General features: G+C 29.0%; 1 protein-coding gene across 1 annotated transcript; it reads right to left on the bottom strand.

The window, feature by feature from the left end:
- Positions 1–614: 614 nt before the first annotated feature.
- Positions 615–8,559, bottom strand: LOC112693418 (polycystic kidney disease and receptor for egg jelly-related protein-like). The gene is made up of 14 exons (XM_025568477.1): positions 8,461–8,559; positions 8,264–8,404; positions 7,871–8,196; positions 7,321–7,424; positions 7,125–7,233; positions 6,045–6,109; positions 4,672–4,789; positions 4,433–4,616; positions 4,217–4,366; positions 3,552–3,757; positions 3,381–3,478; positions 2,919–3,128; positions 2,634–2,857; positions 615–1,480 (listed from the first exon to the last, which is right to left on the bottom strand). The coding sequence occupies exons 1-14, from the start codon at positions 8,551–8,553 to the stop codon at positions 719–721; spliced, it is 2,790 nt and encodes a 929-aa protein (XP_025424262.1). The 5' UTR covers positions 8,554–8,559; the 3' UTR covers positions 615–718.
- Positions 8,560–12,167: the final 3,608 nt, after the last annotated feature.

Here is a 12,167-nt window from a genome sequence, read left to right on the forward strand (position 1 = left end):
GTTTTTTTATTTGTGTCTGAGTACACGATTTCGATCTTAAGGTTTCCCCAAATCATCACAGTTATAAAACATTTCTGATAGAACATTTTATCTAATGAATACTTTCAGGGGGTTATTTGACGAATTTTCAACAGGTTACCTTTGGCAATTAAAATTTCAAGTTTTTAATGGTTTAGTCGAATATTTTAAGTGATTGAAAACAAAGTGTTCAAATATATCCATGAATTATAACGTAGGTATGATCATTGATTATAGAATATATATCTATTCTATAATCAATGGTATGATGTAAAAAATAAAAACATTCACCACATTTAACAGACTTGTGCAAACGTTACGTACCAAATGCCAAAATGCCTTTAATGGGCTAAAATATTTTTTATTAATTACTTAATTTGATCTGACTACACATATTAAATATATTAAAACTAAATTAAATCTCAATTTTTATTTTGACCACTGTTACTATCATAACCGGTATATTTTTAAAGACAAAAAATAAATAAAATTGAATATTGTCATTTAGTATTTTTTTATTAATTAGAATAAGCCGTGAAAAAGAAAAAAAACAAAGAAAAACGGTACACAAACAGTTCTCGAAACTTATTCGCATGCAGAGGCAAATCTCGTCGAGACGTTTAAGAATAGGTGAAAAAATCGGTGAACAAGTGCAACGCGCGACGCGTGCGAACCGAACGAGAATTCGGCCGCGTACCGGCTACACCGGCCGGGACGCAGTGTTGGTCGTCAGCACGCGTGCGGTGGCCGGTGTCGCGGGTGTTCGGTCGCGCGGCGAGTACAGTCTCGATACGACGTAGCGTTTGGTAATGATCGCCACGGCCGCGGCGTTGAGGAACAGGAACACGGCGACCACGGTGACGGCCAGGCACGGCGGCGACGGGCGGCCGCGGCCGAGCGCGTGCTGACCCACGACGAACGCGTTCAGGAACCCGTGGCCGTCGCCGCCGTCGGTTCTCACGGTGCTGTACCACGCGCCGTACGCGGCGACCATCGAGAACCCGGCCACCATCAACACCGGGCCGCCGGATGCGTCCAACGTTCGTTGCAGGTGCGGCTTGCGTTCCGCGAGCGTCACCAGTCGGAACGTCCGGAACAGCGCCATGGCCACGGCCACGGACGCCAGCGCGGCCACGTGCTCGTGCGACCGACACATGTCCGTCACGCTGGCCACGTACACCGTCTCCTTGGCCATCGAGTACTGCGCGCCGGCCTCGTCCATTAGCCGCCAGCGGCCGGTTACCGCCAACGACGTGGCCACCACGATCGCCAGCAGCGCGCACTCGTACGCGGTCCAAAAACGATCGTACGGCGTCGTACCGCCGTCACCGCGACCGACCGTCACGCGCACCACCGAGCTCGTCAACCGTACGGCCGTCACCGCGTACGCGGACATGAACACCAGCGTGAACACGTACGTCGTCCAGTCGACAAACACCGAACTCGAAGGTACCGTCCACACCTGCGTTGCGCAAACGGTTCTCGCGATCAGTCGTACGTTGATTGATCAATTTTTAAACCTATGGTTGTACTACAAGATCGGACCGATTATCTTTATTTCCAGGTTCTATTTATGTCGACGGTCATAATTTGTATAGCACCTAGGGACGGATCTATGGAAGGGGGGTCAGGAGTTTAGTCGACCCACAGTTAATAATTATTGACAAAATTGGCCTATTGAAGTTTTATTATAATTTTTATGTGTGCCGACTATTGTTCGACGTTAGCACTAGATTGGAACAAATGCCCCAGTTACCGTTCCCAAAATGACGCCACTCGTTTAATTGTTTTGTACAGTATAACGTCTCTAAACCGGACCCCATGGCTCGCATGACAAAAAATAAATGGGAATGTTTTCAATGAGAAATATGGATAGACTTAAAAACACATATTATACGAGATTATTGTGTTTTTTTTTTTTTACAAGGTATACATTTATAATCCAGTTTCAAGCCTAATAAGTGACTTCTTGAAAATAGCTTGACCCACAATTCTCTAACTGTGGAACCGCTTCTGATAACACCCGTTATTATTAGTGTTAAGAACAAAAATTAAAAACCCGTAGTTATATAATAATGTAACATAGTAGGCGAACGAATTTATGGCGAAACTATCAATACATTTTTGTATTGATTTAAATAATGTTCGTTTTAGTCAATTAAGAGGATAAATAAATACGTATAAGCGAATTTTTGGATTTCAGCATATTTTAAATTATAAATTATCAAATGGGTGCATATACCAGGTATATTATAAAATATATTGATTTCCATTACACATGTGAGTACAAAAATATACTAAAATACGATTTGGGACAAATTTTTAAGAAGACGATAAATCTTTGAAATTAAAAAAAATGATGAAAGTTTGGACTAATTTCATAATTTATTTAATTTTATGCTTGTCTGATTAGTAGAAAAAAAAATGTTCACAACTACGGATGAATAAGGTTCTGAAAAAAAATATATGTCAATACGATATCTGGTTTCTACTCGGCTAATACTCCATAGGCACCTTGGGAACTATAGTACAATTCATTCACACTCAGTATTATTACACAGTTATAATATGAATGATATTATAATTATTATTTAGTTCAATTTTATCATACTTACCACAGTAGTAACAGTGTATAATAATCCTGATACACTATGTAATTTTATATTGAATACAGTAATGCTATCTATGTTCGGTGTGTAAGTTTGAAATTCTATGATGACATTTCTTGTTTTATTATCAAACCAACCATTTTCTAAGTGAGTTTTTAAAATTTTCTTGTATTCAAATGCATCGCCAGTAAGGTCCAATATAAACCCTGAGTGGTCCGTTTCGGGAAACCCTAAAATATTCAAACAATTCACATATGGTATTGAATTTCGGAATAAGTTTGTTATACATACATAGACCGAAATATTTAACAACGGGTATGGATCTATACGTCCAAGCCGTAATATCGTCGTTAGTCTTTGCAGTTTGTATCCAACCTTCTTCGTAATTACCCACATCATTTTTCCATTCTAAGATTTCTCGTTTAATACGAAGTTGTTTCAGTCTAATTCCTCCATTTATTACTTTACTGTTGTATAGACTATACCAACCTCTCATGTTATCTGTCAAAAAATAATTTTGTATTAAAAATAATTTATTTATCCTCTATCCATTAAAATATAGGTATTTGAAATAGTCATATAAAATGCGAAACACGACTTATATAACATATATAGACACACAGTAGCGCGCCTGCTACGGTACCTACGGTATAAATGAGAAACATATTAGTGTTCATTTAATAATTCAACTAAAGAAATGTATTATGTAAATTAAATTATTATGATTTTTAAAATACAAATTTAAGATCTTACTGGAATAATTCATTGATTCGTTGGTTATTGGTATTCCATTGTAATATTCTTTAGTGTGTAAAAATTTTACAAGTGATTCCGTTAAAAATGTTTTTAACCTAAAATTATTAGTATAGAATTGATTAAATGGTTATGTGATTATGCATTACCAGAACCAATGTGTGGTCTTACATTTCCAAATCCATTATATCCGTTTGCAATAGACTTTTGAGAAATAGCTTGTTGACATTATTGGCATGTATTATATGCTTTGGACTGTTAAATGAATATAAAGCGCTAATACAGCACAATGATGTTAATATTATTAATGTACAAGTTATAGCATTTTCTCGAAAGTGTACAAACTTTATTTTACCACTTTGTCTATGTTCCAAAATCTGTTATAACCAATTAAAATTTACCATAGTAAATTATTATTTATGAATTTATGATTAGTTAATTATTTTATATATTTTTATTTTTTTTTTTGGATTCGTGTAAACTATGTTGACATAAAATAACTGAACGTGCTAGATGTATTATACAATAACTTTCTTGATAAGAAATAGTAGGTATTACTTTATACTAATATATAGATAATGTGTAATACTGAGTGATAATATTAATTTACTGTGGTTATTTGGGCGTATATGAACATTTAATCATGTGCCTTAAAATATTTAAACAAATATGTACCAATTATACTACATTTAATATTTATATGTTTGTTGATGATCAACAATTTTAGTAGATGCGTTGGGTTTTCATTTAATTTAAATTATTAATATTTGTAAAACTGTACGAAAGCATTAAAAAATTATAACTCATTAAATAATAAATATTATAAATGTTTTTACTTGAACATCGGATCTTGTCAATGGATTATATACGTATTTTATTCTACTTTTTCGGATATCTCGTATTAAACTCAAATTTTGTAAGCGATTTTTGGTATTTTTACGGTAATCTTCTAATTTTATTTCATACTTGGTTATTATATTTTGTTCCTAACAATCAATAAGTTTATATTTTATTATAAAATCAATTGAAATTGATAAATATTTTTGTATTACTTGATTTAATTTAAACGATATACAACTAGAAACAATTATTTTTAAAGGTTCAGCTAAAAATGCACTTTGTATAATCGTTATCAATATAGTCATTAACCAGTGTAAGCTCTTCACTTGTCCTAATTTCAGTCCGTAAGCAATAATAAAAGAAGCCGAAAAAATGTAAATAAGAATGCAAAATGTCCTGTAGGCAAATTTAATTTATACTATAATTATAATTAAATAATTAATGGACATACCATCCAAATATAAGCCAATAGTTTATTTGTTTGTGTTTCTTAACTTTATTTTCGGTCTGAGCAGGTAAATAAGTTTTTTTTTCCACAATCATTAAAACTAATTTTTTCCACCATGTTTCTAAGACACATAGATAATACAATAGAGTTACATTTAAAGAAGTTATAACAGTGTTTTATTATTTTTATGCTCATATTTATAATTTTACTGAATTAATATGAACTATTTCATACATTTTTTGAAATGGATATAATAACGTATTTAAATTTAGAATTTGATCTCAAAGGGAAGCTAAATTAGAAGTTTTTGTTTGATACAAAAGTTGAGTGGTTCACTTGTCTTTTTTTTTGTATCTATTTGGTACTTGGATAATAATAGTGAGTTGTACAGGGACCGGAATAAATTGTAATGTTAGATAAGTCATCAAATGATTATGAATGGATTATTAGTCGAAATAAAAAAAATAAACGATTTCAGCATAGATCTAAATTATTTACAAACTAAAGTCGGGAGCACGAAAAATGAGCGTTGGTACCCGCGACCCGTTGTTTGTACCCACTGTAACCATTGGTTCTCAACTTCGTACCGTCACGCTGCTGTTACGTATCGTATTCACGGGCACGAATAATGAACGATAACCACAGATATAGGCATATGTATATATAGTTTATATAGTTTTATGTATCTATGGCGATAACATGAACGATGAGCGTAGATTTGATAACCACTTTAGAAAAACAGCCGCTCGGCACATGACGAGCAGCGATCATTTTTCGTGCTCCCAAACTATAAGTAGTTTATACTAAAAAAATTAACACAATGGCCGCCACCGGTTATGTTTAAATGTTCAAATGTTGTACTTTTATACCCGCCGGCGACCATGGTTGATCATTATTACCGCGCCATTTGACTGCCGGCGACCGTACATTTATAAACATAAATCCGTTCATAAACATTGACACAACTAAAATACTGTTATTTTTCATAACTTGTTTATGTTTATTTAATTATAAATAAAATAATACTATCCAAACACAATAAAATAAAAATTATTAATAATAACGTTTATTATTACAAAAGTATCATTAAATTATGTTTAAAAATCAATTGTCACTTAGTTTAATGATAGATTGAACACAATTAAATTTTATTTTAAACCTTGTTGTTTTTTTGAAAAATTTTAAATTATATAAAATCAATATAATATGAAGATAACCATTTTTTAATAATTAACAATTTGCATGGTTTTTATTAAAACAATCAATACACGTTTAAGAATAGTTATTTACTATTTTTTTTTTATTGTGTAATAATTGAAACGTATAAGAACATTATTATTGTTATTATTAATATTATTTTGTTATTGTATTATTACTTTCGCGCTCCTGTATTTCTAATGGATCTGGAACTAACATGTATTTTTTAAACTTTGCACCTTTACTAAAATAAATATAATAACAAACCATTAAACAGTTAGCAACAATAAGTTCTATTCTGATAAATATTTTGTATCATGCATCTTATAGAAAAATTATTATATACATTTATATTTAGAATATGAATAATGAAAAATGTATCAAACGTAAAATAAAACTATATTTTAATTAGATAAACCTTACAGTGGTTCTGTCAGTGGCGAAGCACGAGTATTTAAGCTGGGGAGACATTAAAATAATACGTTACAGCCCCCCCCCCCATTTATGATAAAAAAGAAACGGTCTTTTATTTTTTATTTCATATTTTTTTTCGTATGAGTAGTTTACTATTCCATCATTCAACATTTCATTAATTAAATCATCAGGCATAGTGGCGAATGACAATAGAACAATATTTTAATACATATTTAGATACGAATATCACACCAGAAATAAATAAATCATAAAATAAAAATCAACCAATAACTATGATAACGAAATTGCGTTGAACGATAACGCATCAACGCGAAAAGCAATGACGATTACGATAATGTATAATGAAATGATAAATACGAACGCGAGACATGTCTCATAGCGCAATGATAATCCCCACTCAATAACCTATTCCCCCTGTACACCGTGCCTTAAAAAACGAGACACTGCAACGCGTCGTCTCATAATATTAATTTTTATATGTGTATTTGGATGTTTATAGAATTAACCACTACGCCACAACGGACGACAGCTTGCGTGCGCAGTCCGCAACTAATATATTCTAATAATACTAATACGCAGTGGCGTAGTCAGAAATCTCACAAGGGGGGAGGGCACCAAATGTAATATACTTATATACTTATATGAATTGACAAATTTAAATTCGATTGTAAATCTTGGTAAATTCGTAATAACAAAATTCCATATTTTTCTAAATTTAATTAATTATGTTTTAAATGAAATTACTTAGATACCTAAGTAATCAAATTTAATATATCTACGTACATTATTACATTATTTAGTATAAAATGTACATTAATACTTACTTAAAACAATATGAAGTTCCAAATGTCATTATTGTTTCTATTATACAACTTTGTATAGCAATAGAAACTTGGGTTAAAGTGACTTCAAAGTTTAAAAAATCTTCTTCATCTATTCATTAATTAAAAGGATTTTTATTAATTATATTTTATATTTTTATTGTTTTGAAGTTTGAAATATAATATTTTTATTATCTACCTTCTAAAAAATCGTAAAATATTAAACTTATTAACATGATACATAACAATAAACATAAAATTTTGCTCAATCTTTGACATCGTGTTAATAAAGATCTTGGATGCCTAAAAACAAATAATACAGCATTTTAATTAGCTTGAAAATTTGAAAATCTAAAAAATATATTGACCTATAATGTACATAAATATGTGTTTTTTTTTCAAAGATATTAAAACAAAATATTTTCAAACTTTATAATCTACTTATTTATTTTTAATACCCATACAAATTTGGAAATATTTATATTCAGTATAGAATTTTCGATCACTGATTACTTAATCATTTAAAATATTCCAACTAATTACAAATTACGAATTATTTTATATTGAATGCTATTAATTGTTTATGATTTTGGTTTAATTATTATTTTTAGTTGTCTTAATCTATAATATTTAAACATAATCTTATACATTTCACTAACTAATTAATAATTGTAAATAATATTAATTTTTAATATTCAATGTTTATAATTTTACTAAATATATATTTTAATTTTGTTATTACTAATTACCGTACAAATACGCTTGCCCATAGATATTCTTCTCGTATAGTTAATTCTATATCATCTATAGCTCTTTTTTGCAAATTTTGAGGAATAATAGAATTTTCAATATTTTTTAACGAAAACCATCTTTCCAAATTGAAATTCCATGATTTATTTCTCCGCACATCAATAACTTCTATTCGTTTACAATACCAGCTAGGATTATTTCCATAATTATCAGACCAAATACGAATAAATTGTAATTCACCAAGATTCTTCGTTGTAAAAATAATAAACCAATCATCATTAAAACGCTGCAAAGCTTTGTAGTTATAATTATACAACCAATGAGCCTAAAGTGATTGAAAATTCAATATGAGTTATAAAAGTCGTCGTTGAAACAACTCATTTAAAATTCACCCGACTGGAACTAACATCTCCGTGCAGTTGTATACATACATTAGCAGTGGTTCCCGCTTCAGAATAGTGACCTGTATAGACAGTTACTAGGTATACTTCATCTTCCCCGGGATAGTTGTCTTGGAGAATTATGATTTCACCCTAAAATGTGACAATTTTGAGTAAACCTTAGGTCATTATAATATCTTATATTTTACCCTTAAAATGTCTTTATTATCCTGATATTTTGACCAAATGAGTAATATCGCATAAGCTAAAAAGACCGTTGCAACTACTAATAGACAAACCATATTGTTTTCAATAGCTCCGACTTGAGAAAATTCCTCAATAGGATTTACTACATCGGGTAACGTATATATCAAACCACTAAACAACGACGTGTGGTTAACTAGACACTGAATATTATTTTCGGTAGTTTTGGGACCAACCTGTACGGAACATAATTTATAAAAAACAAAACGTGTACAACTATAAATAACAATTTGCATGCTTATACAGTTATCCCGACTGTGGCCCATTTTGCTCCAGTCCAATACAAGCACTTTTGACTAATTATATCCATTGAGAAATTTACACTAAAATTGTGTATCATTTGTTCGTTCTAAAACCAATATAATATATTTTCAAATTACAACTATTAAAGTTTAAATATTTTCTTTGTAAATATTTATGTATATATGTATATTTTTTTTTTGTTTTAGTTGCTGAATTAGTTTTTAAATTGTATTTCTATTACCATATTAGCTGCTACACCAATATAATGTATTTCATCTCGATGTTTACCCAGTGTTTTTAAAGTAAATTCATTCGTCGAACCGGCTTCTAATTTAATCGAATAGGTTTCGTTTTCCATTATTGCCTTATCTGGTCTACTATCTCTTATCCACGTAAACTATATAATGAAAATAAAAAATTAGTTTAATGAATGATTTGAAATAATTGTTTTCATTATAATAACTTGCGCGTAAGTCATGTGTAGAATCACTTAGCGTAACAAACAATTCTCCGATATTTTGCATATCTATTTTATACACCAATATTGATTTATCTAATTCAATACTATTATTTTGTCCGGTATTAATTGATATTGTATAGTGTTTATATGGTCTTTTTATAGTATTGTTAGTTTTTAAGATAAAATCTATATTGTTTTCAAATTGATTGAATGTTTCTATATTTTTTAAATTTGAATTATCGACATTTAAAATATTCAACGATATAATTGGCATGATGATCTGGCTTCCATTGACTTGATAGAATGATTGCATTAAATTATTCTTTATATTATGTTTCTAGATTTATCAGTTTGATATTTATAATCAATAAAACTAATAATAACTCATTAGTTACTGGAAAAAATAAAGTTTGGTACCGTTATTCCCCAATTTCCTCCTTTTAATCGAATTTCATTCGACAACGATTCCCCGATAGTATCAAACAAAATTGGATGTGAATTCCATTGAGAGGACGGGTTTATAACCCATTTTGGTGTTAAAATCTGTAATTAATTATCTTGTATAGAGTGTATTTTATACTTTTTTATTTGTTTCTATACGCATGCTTTGAAATCGTTAATCTCATCATCGCATACTATTGGTCTTTCATAAGGCAATAGTTCATTAATAATAGATTTGCCAAATGTTTTAATGAAGTCTTCTATATTTTGTGTCATTATCTTTAACTACGTGCAGATTATATACATATGAATAAATTACAATAAAATTAATAACACATAGTTATGATATAAACATAATGATATTACTTTGTCAAACGACGACCAAAAATAACGACTAGTATTATCAATAATTGGCTTTTCATAGTTGTTCATATTAATTTGTACCAAATTCATATTTTTTTTAAGTTCCCTGTTATAAAGAAATAACGATTTTAAAATAGCATTTAAGGATATCATTAACTATTGATTGAAATAATGTATACTTCTTTATTCGTTCAATTCTGTTAATTTCTATAAATTTATCGTCATCATTGGATGTTATTACATAATCAAATAATGCACTGGAAGCTCTAAGCAATTGTTTAGATATTTTTAAAAGATCAGTTGCTTCAAACTTATTGCCATTGAATTTATAGTAATCATTTATAACCTTTTGAAGAATTAGTACAAATTGTTCAATAGAAAAAATATAATTGTTAAGAGGTATCTGAAAATGTAATAAAGTAAAATCTAATTAATACAACACTGTATAATGCGCACATTTATTTTGCAGATGATAGGTAGTTAATGTGTAGATGTATGTTTTAATTTGTTATAGCTATCGCGTTTAGAAGAATATTTTTTTACATATGAGGGTCTCTTTTAACTCATATTAGAAATATTAAGTGTAATATTTAAAAAATATAAAAGTAAGTTGATTATTATAAGTATAAAGTATTCTTGATATTGATATACATAATTTTAAACTTAAAATACCTTGTTGAATTTTAAATTTTTCAATGTTTTAAACAATTTATGAAATTTATTAATGTGGTTATCATGAAGTACGTCACTCAAAATTGCTATTAACGAGACAGCTCCTGTATTACAAAATAATTGATGATCAATATTAATGTATCCAAACATTTTTTTAATAAAATAAATAATAATACTTGAATTCTTTTTCTTTTTCATACAAGATTTTAATGTATGAAATAATTTGCTCATTAAATGTGTATTACATTCTGATATCTAAATATGATTAATGGTTAACGAAAAAATATATTTAAATATGTTTACACGACCATAGAGGTTAGTATTTACGTTCACAGTTAAATTTTCTTTTATAGACGCTCCATATTTGTTTACTATTTTTACTGTTAAGTTATTGGATGAGGTTAGCTTAATGTTAGTCATGGTTCCACTACCTTGATCTAATAATACTCCTTTAATTAAAAATTGAACTGATTAAAATACACAATTCTAACTCTTTAATTAATTTGATATTATATTTATTTTCAGTGACTTACCCATAGTTGAATGGTCATTTTTATTTTTTTGATAGTATTCAAAATTATGTTCATTATTAAAATTATTGCATTTAATAGTAAATGAAGTTTTCCACGCTAAACCTGACTTAGGTTCTATAGTACAGTTTCCAGGCTTTGGTTTTGAAATAGTTGTTATAGAAATATTATTTTTCAATTCAAATTCTGGATCTATAATTTTTATATCAATAAAAATGTATTAATTTTATACTTGAACGACATTTAAAAAAAAAAAACTAATTTGAGTGATTTAATCATTTGACATAGAAATTTTAGACTGTATGCTAGTCTTAAAATATATTAGCAAATAATAAAAGCAATAAGTAAAAACTAATAAGTTATAACTGATAACAATATATTAAAAACATTTATGAGTCAATAAGCCATATACGAGTATTACCACTGCTGTAAAATTTAACGAAATGTACAGGTTTCCTTGTGATAAATTAAAACTTACACATTATAATAAAATTATAAGTTGTTCCATAATTTAACATATTTTTTTTCACTATAAGCATATGAATTGGTACATCTGTCAATGTAATATTAACTACTGGATACATATTTGTATCGTCAAATGTTTGGTAATACCATTCAAATTTATTGCCTATTAAATTCATATTTGTCTCCAAATGTATGTCATTTGATGGATTTGATAACGGCTTACAGTTTTTAATGCATCTAAAATCAAGTTATTTTATTATTTTTATAGAAAATATGCTTAAAATCTATTTAGAAAAAAGTTTATGCTGATTTTACATACCTAAAATATTAATGAGTTACAGTATAGAAATATACTGACAAACAATACATTTTCTTTAAAATATAGTTTTCTAAATTTATGATTTTTATTTAAACATCTCATATTATTTAATAAAAATAATTAATTATTTTAATATAATTAATTTAAAAAAAATATATT

Source organism: Sipha flava, unplaced genomic scaffold, assembly GCF_003268045.1.
Source record: "Sipha flava isolate LNK unplaced genomic scaffold, YSA_version1 86_pilon_pilon, whole genome shotgun sequence".
NCBI lineage: Eukaryota > Metazoa > Arthropoda > Insecta > Hemiptera > Aphididae > Sipha > Sipha flava.

Coding starts and splice junctions, on each gene's coding strand:
- LOC112693418 (XM_025568477.1), bottom strand. CDS start 8,553: ATGGTTTGTCTATTAGTAGTTGCAACGGTCTTTTTAGCTTATGCGATA. Junction 7,425..7,870: donor TGGGCAAGCGTATTTGTACG/GTAATTAGTAAT, acceptor ATTTGTTTTTAG/GCATCCAAGATCTTTATTAA. Junction 4,617..4,671: donor TATTGGCTTATATTTGGATG/GTATGTCCATTA, acceptor ATTTGCCTACAG/GACATTTTGCATTCTTATTT.